General features: G+C 44.0%; 1 protein-coding gene across 1 annotated transcript in view; it reads right to left on the bottom strand.

Moving 5' to 3' along the window:
- Window positions 1–20,689, bottom strand: part of Marcal1 (SWI/SNF-related matrix-associated actin-dependent regulator of chromatin subfamily A-like protein 1) — a 453,729-nt gene that overhangs the window by 153,043 nt on the left and 279,997 nt on the right. Inside the window, exon 7 of the mRNA XM_080283811.1 lies at window positions 15,753–15,919. Within this exon, the coding sequence (XP_080139937.1) occupies window positions 15,753–15,919 (167 nt within the window). The remainder of the gene's footprint in view (window positions 1–15,752; window positions 15,920–20,689) is intronic.

The raw sequence follows: 20,689 nt of genomic DNA on the forward strand, positions 1-20,689 counted from the left end.
AGGAACAATTATACCTGATTTCCAGTCCTCTGGAACCCTTCCCTCTTCCCAAGCCAATCTACACAACTTCCACACTCCACAACAATCTCACCCCCATACCTAAGCATTTCACCACACACTCCATCAATTCCTGGGGCCTTTCTCAGCTTAATCTTCTTCATCGCTTCCACTACTTCCGCCCTACTGATCTCTCCCTCCCTCCTCTCATCTCTTCTTCTCCCAGCCATTTCCCAACCACTTATACTCACACTGCTCTCACTCTCTACATTCAACAAATCCTCAAAGTGCTCCTTCCATCTCCTCAATTTCTCTCTCTTCTCCACCAACAATCTATTATTCCTATCTTTCACTCCCCTACTGTTTCCCCTTTCACACTGCCTTACTTTCTTTACCTCCTTCCAAAACAATTTCTTACTCTCCCTCCATTTCACACTCAGATTCCTCCCAAACTCTTCATCCACTTTCTTCTTACTCTCCTTCACCAGTCTCTTAACCTCCCTTCTCCTGCTCACATATACCTCTCTCTTCTCTCTCTCATCTTCTCCCCTACCTCTACTCGCCAACCATTCACCATATGCCTTCTTCTTTTGTTCCACAGCTCGTTTCACCTCATCATTCCACCATGCTGTCACTTGCACACCCTTGAATCTCCTCCTCACTCCACAAACCGCCTCACACGCTGCGCCTATCTCTTCCGTGAATATCTTACATACGTCTTCCACGTATACGGCAAATATATATATATATATATATTTACAAGCTTTCCTCTGCAATATCGCTGCATTTGCAATATTTTATATATGCCATGCGGCCATAGTATATGGCCTGTGTCAGTATTGCTGGCTATTTTTAGCCTGACCCTTGTGACCCGGAATTTGGTAATAATGGCTTATACGGTAAACTGCTGTTGTTTTCGTGTCCTTTACATGACCCACCACCTTTGTCGATGTACCTAAAGTATACTATCTTAGCAGTTTCTTCATTTTCTGTAAGTCAAGTCCTCTGACTTTATCTGCTTGTGGTGTCAAGTCCCATACCTATGTGAATGCACCGTCATGTTTCATGTAAATGTTGGTACTGTAATGTTTTTTTTGTTTTTTTTTTAAATAAATTGTGTATTTGTGTGTTTGTCTTTCTCTTACACCATTACCATTAATTTGCAAGGTTTAGCTTTTTTTCCCCTTGAAATTCTTACATCTACTTGATCTGACAGCTCAGGGAGGGGATAGGGGGGAAGGGTGAGGGGGGAAGGGGTGAGGGAAGACGGGATGGTGAAGTGTGTGAGTAACACCAAGAAGAAGGTTTTGCATGCTTTGGCTCAATTTCTTTTTATTTTGACAGCTACACAACTATGAGGAAGGGGATGGGGGGAGGGAAGGTGGGGAGGGGAGAAGTGTTGGGGGGGAAGAGTGTTGGGAGTGAGTGAGGAACACCAACATAATTATTTTGCATGCTATTGTTTGAGGGGGGGGGGGGGAAGGAGCTGGAAAATTCTGAAGGGAGAGGCAGGGGGGAGGAGGGTAGGGGGAGGGGGAAGGAGGGTAGGGGGGAGGGGGAAGGAGGGGAGGAAGGGGTGATGAGAGTGGGTGAGGAAGGTAATGGGAGGGGAGGAATGAGGGTGAGATAGGGTGGGAGCGCATTGAAAACTGAAGTCACCCTGCCTGGAAGGGTAAATTTTTCAGCTTTGAAGGGCTATAGCTCATGAACCAGTTGGTTTAAAATGCTCTGGTTTGTGGCATAAGGTGTGTAAATTCATGCTCTAAACCTTGGGCATAAAACTTTTTACTTCTGTAAGAGTTGAAAAATCGGCTCCATATACAAGTTTTCAGGGAAGTTTGGTCATTCGAACTGTGTATCCTAGAGGTTGGGGGGATGCAAGGGCTGTGCAGCTTCTAAGATGTTTGGGGAGAACTCTGCCAATTGGTTCACCAGGCCCATAAAAGACCTCAGGTCTGTAAGGTTGGCTAGAGTGGCAAAGTCTGCTAATACCTTGATCTTAACTGGGTCAGCCGCTATGCCATCCATGGACAGGATATATCCACAGAAAGATACTGCAGTTGCAGCTAAAATAAACTTGTCTGCATTGAGTGTGATCCCATGTTTCTGGCACCTGGCGAGCACATCGTGGATGCAGCGTAAGCATGAAGTAGTACTCGTCGTACAGGAGAACATCATCAACGACCTTCACAGTTTGTCACACCTTGTAATACTACGTCCCCTCAGAGACAGAGGGCGGTGGGGGAGGCGGTGGCTCAATCGGTAGAGAGTTGGCCTGTAATCCTAAAGGACCCGGGTTCAAATCCCGCTGGGGCAGGGAACAGTTTAAGGATTTGAAATTCATAAATATCAGACTTTACTGATCTACCAGCAGACCCACCGACATGTCGTAAAAATACCCCAGCTAATACGCCAGTCCTGTATGAGACAGCCCTAGCATTTATTCAATATGAACGGTGGGTGTTAGCGCTGAAGTGACGACATGTAGATGTGTGCGGTACGTAGGAGGACTACTGGGCCTTGAAAGCAGGCTGTGAAGCCTAGGCCCAGAGTTGGACACATGGAAAAAAAAAAAAAAAAAAAAAAATCTTCTGTTGCAACAAAACCCACAGGGCCGTGGCAATATTGGATATGGCTGTATGGTGTGATGAATGTGGTAAGTGGCTGGTCCTCCTCAGCGAGCTCAATTTGACAGTAGTCGCAGAGGGCATCAATCATCGTATACAGAGCTGCCTTCAGGTCCACACTGCAGATGGTAGCAAAGGGGGTGGGTGAGGGATGCACTGGACGTGACACTTGATTGTTCAGCTTGGACAGATCGGTGGTGATCCTCACACCACTGTCGGGCTTGGGAACAGCTACATGGGGGTGGCACCATAGAGACTGATCATCACCTGCAGGAGTAATGATACCTTGGGCAACCATAGAGTCCACCACATTTCACTGACTCTCGAAAGGCAAGGGGGATCAGGCGAGGGATATGTAAGGCAAAAGGCTTCACATCTCCCCTTTGGTGAATCTTCATGGGTGGACCAACCATTTTCCCGGGTGGCTTATTCTTCAAGTCCTCCTTGGTCACAAGCACATCACTGAACTCCCTCACGACGTATTCCTTAGCCTGTGAGGGGCTTGTGTTGCTGGTGAGAGGTAGTAGTAGTGACATAGTCTGGGGTGAGGCAGTGTCATGGTCAACCACAGGTGTGTAACTGGTGTGTAACTGCTAGGCCACTCTTGTCACTGCCGACTTCATGTAACCTGTTGGCATAAGTCATCTTGAGGAATGACTTTGGAAACTCCTCCAAGATGATTGCCAACTCCCTGCAACCATGGCAGGACACCAATGAAGTCAGTATGCCTTCATGGACGTCTATCCATGGTGTAGTTGTCTTTTTGGCAAATGTAATTTTTGCTTTGAATGTGCTGAGAGCTGAAGCCATTCAAACCTGTCAGCTGTGAAGCATTGAGCCTTGGGCAGCGGCTTCAGGTCACACCTGGACAGACCTAGGTGCTGCAAGTGATCCTGGCCTACAACTGTGGCATCAGCGCCAGTGTAGGGGAGCATCTGTAAGTGTCCTGACACCTTGCCATAGGTGATGGTGATGGTAATTGGCTGAAGACGCTCAGCTCTAGTGCGCATGGTGGAGCTCACTCTCCTGATGTGGCTCGGGTGCTGACCATGGGTGTGTGGACCACTACTGGGGGACTGAGTGTACCCTTTGCTAGCATGTGGGGGCTGCCTACCTCACTGCCATTGAGGTTTGGACTTGGAAGCAGGGCAGCACTTGCTATAGTGGCCATCTTGACCACATATTTTGCAGGTAACACTGTTGACTGGGCACCTCACTGTCCTGGACCAATGTCCCTTTCACCCACAATTGTGGCATTATGATTCTGTGGCTGGGCACAGTTGCACCTTATGTAGCCGGCCACAGCTGGTGCAAGGGGTGTCGGGTGTCTTTGCTATGGGTGGGCCAACCTTAACGCTGTGGGTTTCTTTTTTGTCCTTCTTGTATTGGAAGGTAGCCCTTACTGCAGTAGGAGGAGATGTTATTGCTGATGCCATGTTTCTTGTAGCCAAGTAAGTATAACACTCCTGTACCACCTCATCCAGCAAGCTGGTAGGGGTGAGTGAGATTAGGCATTGGACTAATTCACCCTCTCATACTCCCATCAGGATCACTTGCTTAAGCTGAGTCTCCTCACAGACCTTACTTTGACCTCGGCGAACCTCAACAGCTTCGGCTGCATTCTTGTGCCTAACATAGAAGTCATTAAAAGATTCACCTGCCATCTGTTTGCAACTGGAAAGCTCATTCCGACATAACACCTCATTATTTTCTGGCCCTTAACATGCTGCTCCAGCTTGGCCAGCACCTCCTTAGCAGGGAGTGAGTCATCTGGGGGCATCTGTAGCTTGTGCTCTAACACATGTTGTGTCTCGAGAGAGAGAGAGAGAGAGAGACATAACTGGATCAGCTGTTTCCTGAGTGGCAAGCTTGGGAGGTCAACCATCGTAGAATAGTCGACCCACTTCAGTCTCCATTCTCTGAAATTTTGAAAGGATACATCTGGAAGAAGTGCTGGTGGTGGGTTGATGATCGCCTTGGGTGAATGTGGGTGTGGGATGCGACTGGGCGAAGTGAAATGGCTGGTTGCGGGTGGTCAGGGTGGAGAGGTGTTGGAGTGTGGGGGACACAGCTATGAAATGAGGGCCTGAAAACATGCCACTTCATCTGCTGCATGGCGCTGTTCCCTCTCTCGACAGTGTTCCTCTTCCTCTGCACAACGTGCTCATTCCTGTGCTGTCCTTCATTCCTCCATTCAATGCAAAAGTGCTGCAATATCCATTGTTGCCTGTGGAAGAAAGGCAGCTTGAAAATGGGGGGACTCGTCCTCCCTTGGCAACACGGGAGGGGGCTGGTCCTCCTCTGTTGCTATTGCAGGTTTCTTTTACCCCTTACCCATGATCGTGCATGTGGTCTGCTCTGCAGTCAAAGCCTCAATGGCTCGGATTAATGCAAAGCAGATAGATGAAAACCCATAAATAAGAAATTTTTTCTAGTGTTAAATGTCTAAGTGCGCATGACTGCATGTGGGAGCTGGTGGTGGTGCGTGGCCGCAGGTGACCCTGGCAACCTCAGTGCGTGGCTAGCCACAGTGGGAAGAGGGGGTATACCACGGCCCTCTCACACACCGTCCTCACGCTCGGGCTCTGACCACCATAATGCCACCATAATGCATCACTGCATTGCACTGCACTGCACTGCACTACACTTGAGACTACAGCATTGCACTACACACATGCGGCACTAAATTCTGCACTAGACACACAGAGAGTCGCTGAAAGCGTTGTCCCATGTCATTAGGAGTGAAGGGGAGATGATACTGGCCGTTAATGGGGGACGCACTTGCACACAGTACTCTGGGCAACTCACTGTGCCATGTATCTTATTCTCAGAGACCTGGAACTACCTTCACCTTGGGAGGGTCACAGAAACACTGAGTCACTTAAATGTAGGTTCTATTATTGCCCAATATGAGTACAAGTGCACAACACAAAAGAAGAGTGGGGTAATGCTCCTCAACACAACAGAGAGTCTACTGCATGAGTGGCGGGTCCCGACTGATGACGGCGCTGCCTCTTGGCGGGGTAGCCGAAAAATTGAATATACAATCCACATTATTACACATGTGCAATATATATAATATCCCACAAGAACCACCAAGTGTCAACCCCCTCCAGTTTGTGTTCTGTATTTTCCTATTTTCAGGGTGGTAAATGACCTATTCCTGACTAAAATTTTCCCCGTTATTATCATCACGTTTCTTAAGGTGTACTACGATTGTTTACAGCATAACGGAAGAAATGTACTCAAAGGTGGATTTCGTTTCCCATTTCCCAAATGGAGGTTAGGTTAGGCTACGTTTGGTTAAATTTTTAGGTACAGTTAAGCTACGTAAGGTTAGGACAGTGGCTTTCAGTGAAAAGACCGACCCCACGCAGCTGCCTTGCACCATACAGACTCATAGTCCTCCAAATTTATAAATTATCTTTGTACGCATATCAAAAGTTGAACTAACCACTCCATCACAGTTACTTTACGATGTAGTCTTAACAAAGTACAGTGGGGCACCAATTTTCGCGCCCAATTGGGTCCAAAAATAATGCGCCAAAGTGGAATTAGCGAAAATTGGGGCATTGTCTTTATGGCAAAAAGGCTAATTGGTTCCCGATTATCCTAAAGTAACATCAGATTTTCATTTTCACTTGCAATACAGTACATCAAATCACTATTGTACATTGCATTGTGAGATACAAACAATAAAAACTGTACAGTACACATTATATGAGGAGAAACATACCACAGAGACCAGGTTGAGGTGTTTAATGGATGTTGGGGGTAAGTATACGAGGCGCGTGGCGGGCTTATTTAGCCACGCCAGACGTATTGGCGCCACCTCTTGCTGCCTCGCTACCACCATGCTGTTTCCTCATACTATGCACTGTCGATTCTGGGATGTTAAATATACGGCAGATTTCACTGTTTTTTGCGCCCTTGTCCATGTGCTCAACTATCTTCCTTTTCATTTCATTATTATACTGCCGTTTCTTCACTCCAACACGATACTCTCTTTTAGCCTTGGCCTTTCCTCCCGACTTTGAATGTCCCGGCCACTTTTTATCACCACCACTGCCTCCCGGCCCTCCCCCCACATCACCAGGCTCTCCCCCCACACCACCAGGCCCTTTCCCCACACTACCAGGTATAGTAGAGGCCATTGAACCGTGAGAATCCAACACAATGGAGCTAGCACGCTCGTACACAATGGCGGGAATGGGTGGACAGAGTGTTGACATGACGTCATTCAAGATGGCGGTGGGTTGCGGGCGGGCGGTGCAAGAAATTCAAAGTTCAAAATATTGTCCCAAACCCAAAATTTGTGCGCGAAAATCGATTTTTTTCAAGCGAAAGTGGAAGTTAGGGAATATTTGGTGCATGCCGCGAAAGTGGATTCCATGAATCCTGCTGTAGCGAAAGTTGGTGCACTACTGTACTGTTAACCCCCTCTTTACTGAAAATGTGTTTTGATGTACCCCCATACATTGCCTGTTAACACCTGTGAGACACCGGAACCGCTACCGTGGTATGCTGGTACACCCTCTAGTGAATGTCAGCTTATGGGCCTCAGGATAGCCAGGTAAGGCTGTTTCTGAGGACCTCGTGTTAGCAACAGCTCTGTGTTTTGACAACAAAGACTGTGACGAAGTTCTGACGAATTCTGACATCATAAGATACGTCCTGACTAAGTTGCGGTGGCACCAATGGCTTGCTCACTCATCTGTGATGTAACCTCTTTTAGACAAATCATTATTTTATTTATAATTTCTATTACAGATATCATACTATATTTTCTGCTGACATAAGGCAAAATTTACACCTCCTTGGCCTGCCTGAGAGACAATCAGTTACCACGCACTTGACCACGAGAGAGGGTGTACAGGATATTTTTCTCTCAGGCGTCTCTGGCAGATACCGATAGTGACGAGTTTATTCCTCATGAGGATACTTATTTAGATGTATCAGATGATGATGCAACAGTGTCTGATGTGTCAGTAGATGACTGTGATCCTGAAAATGATAGCGAGGTTGATGTGAGTGAGGAGGAGGAGGAAATTAGTAGCGAGCTTAGTGACACTGCACTCTCGGCAACAAGTGGGTCAAGGTCGCCATCACCATCACCTGTGTCCACACACTTCATGCTCAGCTTACAAGGTAAATAAATAAGCCATCCATCTGTGCAGGACATTATTTTCAAGCCAGTTTGTACAGTAGTTACCTGGGTAACTACTTCAGCATAAGACATGTAAACTTATGTACCGTAATTATTTATTTTATAAGCTTTTATTATTACCAACATCATGTGGAGTTTATATGATCATCAGTATACAAACAAATCACAAAGAGTGAATAGTTTCGACGTGGAAAAAAATATACACTACCTCTCACACTATGGGAGGGGGAGCTATCAGGTCGGTATGGGGGGTAAACGTAGTGTTTACATTCGGGGGAGGGGTCGGTAAAGAAGGGGTTAAGCAGTAATATAGCAAACATCTTTGTGTTTAATAACAGAATGAAAAGCTTAAGCATTATAACATCCAGTTTATTATGGTGGACTGCCACACTGCCATCGTATGGCAAGGTGTGGAAGTATTGCTATGGTAACCAAGCAAGTGCCAACAGCGTTCACAGACGTTTTCATAATTTACAACTTTTTTCTTTTGTACCAAGAATTACTGTTTGTCTATCTGAATGTGCCATAATCTGTTTAAACCAAAATTTATCAAATACAGTAATCAGCACCAAAACTTTGTGGCATGAAATTACAAAATTGTGCGTGGTGGCAACAGGTATTTAGTAGTGCACTGTGTGGTAACTGAGTGGCACTTATGCCTTGCACTTTGAAGGGAAGGTCTGCTGAGAGTCTAAACCCCTCCATACTTCATGAAATAACAGTGCTATACTCACATATTACTCCACATGATTGTTACTGCACTGTACATATCATTTATAAATACAGTAATTCCTCCACTATCTGATGTAATAGAGCCAAAGGCATGTCCAGAAAGTGGTCCCGTCCGGATAGTGGGCCCCAGCTTCCTGGACTTGTACTTATGGACCCTAACTCAGAAAAACACCTATACAACTCCCTCTGGACATGCATAGCACCTATTTAAGACCCAAATCACACCAATAAGGGACATAAAAGACTGAAATAAATGCAAAAGAACCATAAAATGAGGTTTTAGAGGTGAGTTTATACAATACTAAACATTCTGGGTACTTACAAGTCCCTGGCTCCTGGACTGTTAGTTATGGGCCCTAACCTAGCCTAACTCAGAAAAACACCTCCCTACTGCACATGCATGGCACCTACGATGCTATTCACACCAATAAAGGACATAAAAGAGTGAAATGAGGTGTTAGAAGTAAGTACAGTATGGAAAATACAGTACAATATGAAACGTTCTGGGTACTTATAGCAAGTCCCAGGCCATCTCAATGAATAACCCGCCTCCTCTCCGACTCTGACAGTAAGGAGGAGTTCCTGAAGCACCTCCAGTACACTGTACTTGAAGTCTTGCACTGAACTTAGTCATTTGCACTCAGAATTCCATTCTCTTAACACTGCGCACTCTAGTCTTCCTTGCGCTCCATTGTACCTTAATGAAATAAGTGTTGCATTCTGCACTAAAAGTCTTTACACTCATAAATCCATTGTCTAAACATAACACACTCTAGTTAATTTATGCTACATTGAAAGTCTATTAAATCAGTGTCTTTTCACTCAGAATTTTCTTAGCACTATGCACTGTTTTTTTTCACTGCACAACACTGTAAATTTCCATGTGGTCTAGTGGAGAAGTTCTAGCCATTTAATCATTGTCAGAGCCTGAGAGTAGCACATACAGGTGACCTAGGGGTGCGTCGCTGGGTTGTGGTGATGGAGTACCCACTGCAGATGACTCTGAAGAGAGGCGCAAACTCACGTCGAGTGGTGACTCCATCGTCCCTGATGTGCTGGGCTGTGGCTCGGAGGGCCTGTCTTGGGGAGGCAATGGAATGGAGCCAGGGCTGGGCACAGTGGAGGTCACGGGTCTGAAAAAGCTGTCAATGGTTGATTGATGCAAGGAATGACGATTTTGACGATTAATGATGTGCTGCCTGAAAGCACGCACTTCCTCCACAAGTCCCAAGGGCCCCATCTCCCTCTCGCAGTCCGGGTGCTCCAGGTAGTCCAGAACGAACTCTATGTGTTCCCCGAGTGCGCTCAGCTTGGGGATGGCTGGAGTAGTGTCATGCTGAGAGGAGTCCGCATCATCGTCGCTGTTCTCGTCGGAATCTTCAACCTGGGTACTGACACCTGCAACAAAAGATGCGATCTCGATATCAGACATGGTCTGATACCCAGGATCGCCCTCGTCGTCATCCAACCACTCACGCACTTCGTCCACATCAACACTGTCCCCAGGCGCACGTAGACGTGCATGGAAGTCATCCACGTCAAAACCTAGGAAATCATGCTCCACATCCATTCCGAGAAGTAGACGAGACCAACCATTTTCTGGAGTCTTGGCAGGGACTTCCTTCCATGCACTGGCCCAGTTGTAGATGGCAGACTTGATGTTGTAGCAGCGAAGGTTTTCCAAAGTCCACTGGCCTCACGTGTCCCGTCCCTCCCTGCGCTCATCCTTGTCCTCGAGAACAACCATCATCTCGTCCAGGAACTTCCTTCGGTACAGCCTCTTCGTTGGCACGATCACTCCTTGGTCCATTGGTTGGATGAGAGCAGTAATATTAGGTGGCAGAAACATGCACCTAATGCGGCCATTCTCAGCCACCAACTCCTTGTCACACGGGTGTGCTGGTGCATTGTCAAGGAGAAGGAGGGCCTTTACCTGGTCGCGTGGGATTCCCAGTTTCTCTGTCTGGTAAAGGATGACATGCTTGACGAAATGGCGGTGGAACCAGTCTTTGAAGATCTGGGCAGTGAACCATGCCTTCAAGGAATGGTACCAAACGACAGGAAGGACATCCATCACCCCATGAAGACACCGAGGCTGCTTTGCACAGCCAACAATAACGGGCTTAAGCCGGTGCATGCCGTTAGCATTGGCACAACACAAAGCAGATAGCCGTTGCTTGAAGAGCTTGCGGCCAGGTGCACGCTTCTCCGTCTCCTCCACTAGAGTGTTCGTAAGCAAAGAGTGATAGAATAAACCAGTTTCGTCAGCATTGTAGACTTGACCGAGAGTGAGGCCCTTCCTGTCGATCAAACGCTTCACCTTGTGCCGAAACTCCTCTACTCCATCCTCATTGGCGTCCAAAGCTTCACCATGAGACTTACGGTTGGTAAGGCCATGTCGTAACTTGAACGCCAAGAGCCAACTCTCGCATGCCTTGAAGACTGGGGTGTCGTGAAGCCTTGCGAACTTCTCAGCAGCAGCCTTCAGCTCCGTGCCACGCACCACGTTGTTGTCGATACCAAATCAATGTGGAGCGGTCGACTTCAGCATACTTGGGAGTAAACATCACCTTCCTCTCCACACTGTGTTTGCTTTTCAACGAGAAGTCAGCCGTGTACTGCACGAGTTTGCCTCAGGATCTCTTGATATCAAACAAAGTAGATCGGGCCAGGTTGAATTCACGAAGGATGCATGAGGAAGACCATCCCGCATCCACCTTGTCCACTATTGCCCTCTTCTTCTCCAAAGACCATCCCGCATCCACCTTGTCCACTATTGCCCTCTTCTTCTCCAGAGTCAAAACCACTCTCTTCCTCTTCTCAGGCAGCGGGGTCATCATCACACACACTAATAAGAGGCACGAGAGCAGCAGGAGAGCCTGCAGCAGGTAAGGCACCACCACAAAAGCAAGCAAGTGGGCAGCCATGACGACAAGCATGCACACACAACAAGAGACGGGCAGTAAGTGGGGAGGATGCAGGGGCACTCTAGTGGATGGCGGCGGAACGACACACCAAAACACAGCTGGCCCGTGCCACGCGCACTAAGTTCAAATTACGGGCAGGAAAAAGTCGGATTTAAATAAAAAAAATTGCAGTTTTTGGCCCATTTTGCGAATACTGGATCCTGGGACCAAAATATCTGGTAAGTGGGGATGTCCAGAAAGTGAGTGTCCGGATAGTATGGGGATTACTGTAATCTCTTCTTTTGAGTCATGTCCAATGGCAGCTTTAGAGCTTGAGTCATGTCCGATGGCAGCTTTAGAGTTTTTCTTTTACTTTCACTGTAATATAACACTTTAACCCCTTAACCGCAGGGCGTCACTTTCATGACGTTTGGGAGCAAGGGATCATACCGCATGGTGTCACTTTTGTGATTCTGTGTTATTTTGAATTTGCTCGGGCTTTCAAGTGGTGGCTTGTATCATCTATCAGTACTACCAATGTCCAACACTAGTCAGCACTCCTAATCTCATCTGCACTCCCATCCACTGTTGACAATTTAGCCATTTCTCACCGTTCTTGACTCCCCTCCCTACCTCCCCTCCAATACCCTCTCCTCTCGCCTGCCCGGCCGTGCTACTCCTAAGTAAATCTTCCCTGGAATTTTCCACTGATTTCATCCATTGAAATAAGTCCTATGCCCTATTCTTATACCAAATAATATATACAAAAAAAAAAAAATAGGGTGAGAGTGCCATACACCTGGAATTGGCCAATTATCACCTGACAACACCTCACGTGCACTCGTTCGCTAATTTTCGCTGTTTATTTCCCGTTGAAATATGCCGTATAATCTATTCTCGTAATAAAATTACATATAAGGAGAGAAGGGAGAAGCCTAAGTGATATTTACATTCACCTGGAACTACTTTTTTTTTTTTTTTTTTTTTTTTTTTACGTGTCCGAATCTGGGCAAAGGCTCAGGGCCTATTTCTTGGGACAGTGGCCTATCCCAAGGCCCAGTAGTCCTCCTACACCTCCACATGTCACCACTTTGGCACTAACACCCACCTTCCATATTGAATACATGCAAGGGCTGTCTCATACATGACTGGTGTACTGGTATTAGCGGGGGTACTTTTATGACATGTCGGTGGGTCATCTGGTAGATCAGGAAAGTCTGCTTTTTAGGAAATTCAAATCCTAAACTGTTCCCTGCCCCAGCCGGGATTCGATCCTAGGTCCATTAGGACTGCAAGCCGCCTCTCTACCTATTCTAGATTTCCTGCCAATCATTTCACAGCTATATATTAGTAGCTGCCAAAAGGCTGACGTTGGCAGTATTGCACTCCCCCTAGGCAGGCCACCAGTATCAGTTTACTGTCATTTTTCAAGGTGATGTCAAATTCCGCCGCTTTATAGCCCCATGCAAAGGGCCCTGTGACCTCTACCCCCTACTAACCCTTGTGTGGAAAGAGGTAAAGGGCTGACAAATGATAGAGAGTGACTACGATCTTTCTATTGAGTAAAACAGTGCAAGTGGAAATGTAAATAATGTGTAAACAGCAAGTGAAAGAAATGAATGTAAATATAGGTGAACAGTGGAAAATAGTTTTATAAGTTACTGCAAGTGACAGTGCCTAACACAGTGTAAATAAAATAGATGTGTAAATAATGTAAATAAAATCGAGAATGTAAACAGAAATGTAAATGAGTAGTATTATAAGAATACGAGTATATATACTAGGAGTAATGAAACTGAAAGTTTCACTCTAGCATGTATGATTACTGTGAGTTATGAAAGTGAAGGTGAAAGTGACATTCACTCTCAATGCTAGTATACAGGACGAGAAAATGAATGCTACGTATTTTTACTGAAAGAGAAATTGAATCCCTACAGTGACAATAAACTACTATTACTGAAGGAAACTTATGGATAAAGACTGTAGATACATATAAGTGTTATATAGTAATAGAAATATAAACTGAGTGGTTTTATGAATAATAAATGTCAGAACACCAGCGGCGAACGATCGGAAGTTGGAAGGTTATACATGCTCGTAATTTTCATTGCTTTCACAGTGTTTTTTTTTTTTTTGGAGTATGGATTCCAAACTATTTAAGAATCATAGAATAGAGTTTCTAGTGATAATACCTGGCTGTGGTAATCATATTACGGGTTGTCGCGAAGTGTAAAGTGGAGACTTCGTTACCCAACTTCTGAGGTCTCTACAAATCCTACGGTACTCGACGAAGGCTCAACAAACATCCAAGGAGAAAGCTGAAGGTATGTGCCATATGCATATGTAATTTTAATAATCTAGGACTAATAACTGATTTCTGGCAAATATTTTTAGAGAGTATGTTGGAGCGCGAATGTGCCCGCGGGAGCCGCAAGTCAAAGCAAAACAAGCCTGCGGTTTAGGGGTTAAAGCAAGCTGCCTAATTTTCCTTTTGTTTTTCTTGATGCCTGATAAACTTTGTTTGGTGATACCACACTTTTACTATGAGTTTTCCTGCAGAAACAACAGCTTTAATTTATCCAGAATTTTCACTCTCAGCATTACATAATGTAACATGCTTCCTTTTGACACCTTTAATCTTTACACAGGCCCTATTTGCATGATGAGCCATGGTAAGGAGCACTGACTTTTGAAATATTGTACAGGAAAAAAAAAAAAAGTCAATGAACTACGCCAAGTCGCCTAATGCATGGCAATTAGAGACTGGTACCTACCTGTGGATTACGAATTCCACGGTTTACGATGTTAAGAACCAATGGGAAAAAGGGACCCTCATGGAACCCCCTTACAGTACCCTACCTACACCTAACTAGCCAACAGTAAATGCTGCTGATAAGTGAGAGGAGCCTTCTTCTTGGACCCCAGCTGGGTCGAATGTCCCCTTGGGGGGTTGGGGCTGTCCATAACAAGAGCCCAGGGAGAGGTAACCTTGATTTAAAAAAAAAAAAAAAAGTGGGGGGGGGAGAAGAACTCACGGGGGAACACACACACACACACACACACACACACATATATATATATATATATATATATATATATATATATATAAATAAAAGGGGGGGGGGACGGCAGGTAGCGCTCAGAACTCAAGGGGGAACACATGTAGCTGGCGGTTGGCAGAAGAGGAGGTAAACAAAACATGGCGGCTGTAGTGTGTACACTTGCCACCAGGGCCGGGCTGTGATTGACTGCTGGGTCTAGGTTGTCCTTGATTGGCTGGTAGCCGCAGAATACATCATGGGTGCCCAGATATTATAAATCTCTACAGAAATGAGCCACTTTGGAACCTAGGAACCAAGTTCTTTGAGTTTTTTTCTGCAGAAAAAAAAAAAAAAAAAAAAAAAAAATAGGGACTGGTTGGGTAATGTACCGCAGATAACAAATCCGCGGCTTACAGATACACGAATTAGGCGACGACTGTTGATGGTATGAATGCCCATGTGTGTTTAAACAAAGGGGCCCTTGTTGCAACCTAGCGTGATCTGAGACCAAACAAATGAGTTGCTTTCTGCCCACTAGTGAAAATGGTTTTAGAATTATTTTAGACACTTTTGGAATTCATATTTTTAAAATTCTGTCCGAATTAACCAAAATCCGGACTAACTGGGTCTGAACCAAAGAAGTTCTACTGTATATACATATTCTCTCTCTCTGAAAAGGGGGGGTTGGGAGTCCAATCATAGCTTGAGATGTATGATTGGGATCACAAGGCAAAAGGCATGGGAACCACTCATTTATATGATTCCAAACCATGATTCAGTTTCATACAACACCTTAAACCCCTTCACAAGGCTACAGTCATCTGTCTCTTTCATACTGGCTGCTGATGCATCCACTACCCCACTATCTCCTGCTCATGAGTCGCCTCACAGTGCCTGATCTGCTTCCTTTTTCCAATGTCACGTGCCTGCCCGCTCTCACTTACTGTATCTATCATTACTCATCAGTTCTTTATGACAATATTAATGTTTTCTTTTGACATATACATATGCACATGAAAGTATCTTTATGGGGAAGGACAGTGATTTCTATATTTAGGTCCTGAGGCTGGCATCCCAGAAACATATCCCCAGTAAACCCACGTCATACTACATCCATTGTATGCTTACGCAATATCGAACAAGTTTTCTAGCAACATAACCTGATCAAATAAAGAGGGCTGCCCATACAGGAAAAGAAAAATATCGTACACTGGACGATAAATAACCGGTCTAAGACATAATACAGTACTGTACATTATTGCAACACTCAAAATCATAATACCTGGGGAAAATTGTGGAGTCAATGCCAGTGATCTGTGTATATAGTTCTGATGGTCGAGAAAGTGCTGGAGTTCCTGTGAGCAGAATCACCCGTCGAGCTCTCTTCATCAACGGAGCAGCAGCCTTGTATCGGGCTGCTTTGAAGTTCTTTATCATGTGAGATTCATCCTGTAAAAAAAATAAATAAAATAAAATAAAGAATCACCATCCAAAACTCTTTTCCCATCCAAGAATAGGTGAGGCAGGGTCCAAAGAACAAGATAAAAACCTGGCAGAAGGAGAAACTTTTAAAAAATAAATCCATCCATCATCCAACCTATGTTGCCCCATAAGAAACATGGGAACCTGGGACTAGGAAAGTTGGTCCTGACATTTAATGTGTTTTTCAGATGACAAACTATCCTGGACCAGCACTCCCAAATCTTTCTCTTCTCTCGCTTTTGTGACTGATTCATTACCCATCAAATAATTCAGTGATGGCCTCTTGGTACTTTTACCCATTTCCAATATTTTACATTTCTTTGTGTTAAATTTTATTTCTCACATCCGGCTCCATTTATGTATCCTATCCAGATCCTCCTGTAGCATTTTACAATCCTCCTCAACCTCTACCTTCCTCAAGATCTTCACATCATCAGCAAACAAACTTGCATAACTGTTCACTCTGTCTACCATTATCATTTATGAAAATCGGGAACATTACTGGTGCCAACATCGAGCCTTGAAGGACTCCACTTGTTACTTCCCTCCATCCAGACATCCTATCCTTTATTACTGTCCTCATTTGTCTGTCTCTCAAAAAGTCTCTCATCCACTCCAGGAGTTTCCCCTTCAGTCCTCCTATATATTCTAGTTTCCAGATTAGTCTATTATGGGGTACCTTGTCGAAGGCCTTCTCTAAGTACACACAATCCACCCAACCATCTCTCTCCTGTAACAAGTCAATCGATCTTGAGTAAAAGCTCAACAAGTTGGAAACACATGACCTTCCACTTCTGAATCCAAACTGACATTCAGCCAAAATATTCATCTCTTCCAGATATTTTATCCATCTGTCTTTCTGGATTCTATCACACAATTTTACAACCAAGCTGGTTGGAGACACTGGGATTCAGGGGTTCTTCCCTGTTTCCTCCCTTATAAACTGGTACCACATTTGCCCTCTTCCATTCTTGAGGCACTTTCCCCACTTCCAGAGAACACACAATTAAACTGTGAATTTTATCCACCAGTTGTCATCTGCATTCCTTCAGTACCCAATTAGAAATTCCATCATGTCCCGGGGCTTTCCTTACATCTTGAGTTTCCAGTAATTTATACACTTCCTGTACCTCCACTTTTATATCTTTTATCACCGGTACATTTCTAATCACTCCCTCCCCTTCCACAAACTCCTTTTCATTAGGGAAAACCGATTGGAAACATTTTTTCAATATTTGTGTGTGTGTGTGTGTGTGTGTGTGTGTGTGTGTGTGTGTGTGTGTGTGTGTGTGTGTGTGTGTATTTACCTATTTGTATTTACCTATTTGTAGTATACAGGAATTGAGCAATGCTCGTGTTGTCCTGTCTCCATATCCACATTTATCAAGTCTACCTTTACACACATGAATGTTTTTCTCATGCACCACCTCTTTGTCTAAGTCGTTTCAAATATTTAAGAATATACCTAATTGTGATATACACGGAATGTACTATGCTCGTGGGTTTCCGTCGCTGTTTCTCAATAAGTCGAATTTAACTTTAAACTCGTTTAAGTTTTTTGACTGGACGATCTCTTTGTCCAGGCTATTCCATAAGTCTATACTTCTGTAAGGAAAGCTATATTTCTTGATATCCTTCAAGCAGCTTGACTTTTTCAATTTCATTCCATGTCCTCTTGTTGCTCTCTTATCCCATACAAACAGATCTTCTTTGTCAATTTTATCTACTCCCACCATGGTCCTGAACACCGCAATCATGTCTCCCCTCTTTCTCCTTTCCTCTAACGAAGGCAAATCCAGTTTTTCCAGCCTCTCTCTGTATGACAGGTCTGTCAGACTGGGGACCATCTTGGTTGCTGTTCTTTGTATTCTCTCAATCTTGTTTATATCTTTCTTTTTGTGTGGGCACCACACTACCGCTGCATATTCTAACCTGGGGCGGATCATGGCCACTATCAATTTTTTCATCATTTCCTCATCCATATAATGAAATGCTACTCTTATGTTAGTCAAGAGCTTATAAGTCTCTCCAACTATCTTGTTAATGTGCTTTTCTGGTGACAAACTATCTTGGACCAGCACTCCCAAATCTTTCTCTTCTCTCCTTTTTGTGATTAATTCATTACCCAAAAAATAATTCAGTGATGGTCTCCTGGTACTTTTACCCATTTCCAATATTTTACATTTCTTTACATTGAATTTCATTTCCCACGTCCGGCTCCAATTGTGTATCCTATCCAAATCCTCCTGCAGTATTTTACAATCCTCCTCAACCTCTATCTTCCTCAAGATCTTTACATCATCAGCAAACAGACTCGCATAACTGTTCACTCCATCTACCATATCATTTACGTAAATCAGGAACATTACTGGCGCCAACACTGAGCCTTGAGGGACTCCACTTGTTACTTCCCTCCATCCAGACATCTTTTCCTTTATTACTGTCCTCATTTGTCTGTCTCTCAAAAAGTCTCTCATCCATTCCAGAAGTTTCCCCTTTAGTCCTCCTATATATTCTAGTTTCCACATTAGTCTCTTATGAGGTACCTTGTCAAAGGCCTTCTCTAAGTCTAAGTACACACAATCCACCCAATCATCTCTCTCCTGTACCACATCAATCGCTCTTGAGTAAAAGCTCAACAAGTTTGAAACACATGACCTTCCACTTCTGAATCCAAACTGACATTCAGCCAAAATATTCATCTCTTCCAGATATTTTATCCATCTGTCTTTCAGGATTCTCTCACACAATTTTGCAACCATGCTGGTTAGAGACACTGGTCTATAATTCAGGGGTTCTTCCCTGTTTCCTCCCTTGTAAATTGGTACCACATTTGCCCTCTTCCATTCTTTTGGCACTTTCCCCTCTTCCAGTGAGCATACAATTAAGCTGTGAATTTTATCTGCCAGTTGTTCTCTGCATTCCTTCAGTACCCAATTAGAAATTCCATCAGGTCCTGGGGCTTTCCTTACATCTTGAGTTTCCAGTAATTTATACACTTCCTGCACCTCCACTTTTATATCTTTCATCACCGGAACATTTCTAATCATTCCTCCCCTTCCACAAGCTCCTTTTCTTTAGTGAAAACTGACTGGAAACGTTTGTTCATTATTTCTGCTTGCATTGCCGCATCCTTAAAGACCTCTCCATCTACTTTCAGCTTGGTGATTCCTTCCTTTTGTTTCAGTTTGCCATTAACAAATCTGTAAAACAGTTTGGGTTCATCCTTGCATTTGTCAATTATACCTTTTTCAAAATTCCTTTCTTCTTCCCTACGTATTCTTGTGTATTCGTTTCTTGTTCTTTTATATTCTTCCTTTGTTCTGTCGTTACCTCTCTTTCTCCAATTGTTCCACGCCTTATCTCTCTCTTTTTTGGCTATCATACACCTTCTATTAAACCACTCCTTTTTCCTGTTTTCTTTCCCTCTTACTCTTGGTACAAATTTTTCCACTCCCAAATTATAGAGGTCTAGAAAGATATCCCACTTCCTCTGTATCTCTCTTGTTTCTCTGAATTCTCTCCAATCCGCATTTTCAAAAAAAGTTTCTCAATCCTGTAAAATTTGCTTTGCCAAAGTTGTATCTTCCCTGTCTATGAAGCTCGTCTCTTGGCTCGACGTTTCCTATTAACATCTGGAACTCAATGACCACGTGATCACTTTTTCCCAAAGGACAGAGATATTCCAATGATTCTATTACATCGGGTTCTTTGGTGAACAGTAAATCTAACCTTGCTGGTGTGTCCTCACCTCGAAACCGTGTCTCTTCTTTGACCCACTGCGTCATCACATTATTCATTATTATATTTAATAACATAGTACCCCACGAATCCTCGCCGCCTCCCGAGTACCATTCCTCCCAGTTCACCTCTTTACAATTAAAGTCACCCACCAAAATTATATTATTGCTCTTCTCAATTATTTTTTGCAAGTAGCTAGCCATATCTGACAACATTTCATGGTATTCGTCATCCTTCCATGCTCTCGTCTTTGGGGGAACATACACTACCGCCATATCTCTCTTAACATTCTCTCCAGTTTCTAATTTCATATATATCACTTCAGCCCTGCCTTCTCCCATTTCCACAGTATCTACAATTATGTTGTTCTTCACTGCTATCATCACTCCTCCTCCCTTTTTTTCTTTCCTGTCTTTTCTCCACAGTTTGTATTTGTATGTGTGTGTGTATATTCTTACCTAATTGCTCTTACTTAATTGTATCTTTACAGAAATGAGTCAAGCTCGTACTGCCCCGTGTATTAAACTATTTTTATGATACATATCCTTAAGTTTATGAATAGTTATGGCACACACTATTTAATTCGGTAGTGCATTCCACCGATCAAATGACCTATATGGAAACTGAATTTCCTTATGTCTTTATTGCCTCTCTTTTTATGTAGTTTTTTGCAGTGTCCTCTTGCTGATGCTTCCCCATAGGTTATATATTCATTTATGTCTATTTTCTCTTTCCCTGACATGCACTTATATAGCATAATCATGTCCCCTCTTTTCCTTCTCTCCTGTAGTATTGGTAGATCAATTTTTTTAGTCTCTCTTTGTAGCTTCCATCCCTTAAACTTGGCACCCATCACAAATTGTAGCTGCCCTTTGTACTTTTTAATCTTATCTATTAGTTTTTTGAGATGAGGATTCCAGACTACTGATGCATACTCCAAGGTTGGTCTGATGAATGATATCATCTTTCTCAGCTTGTCTTCATTTATATATGTGA

This window comes from Coenobita brevimanus, chromosome 98, assembly GCF_032717465.1.
Source record: "Coenobita brevimanus isolate Jiangsu-jjx chromosome 98, ASM3271746v2, whole genome shotgun sequence".
Lineage (NCBI taxonomy): Eukaryota > Metazoa > Arthropoda > Malacostraca > Decapoda > Coenobitidae > Coenobita > Coenobita brevimanus.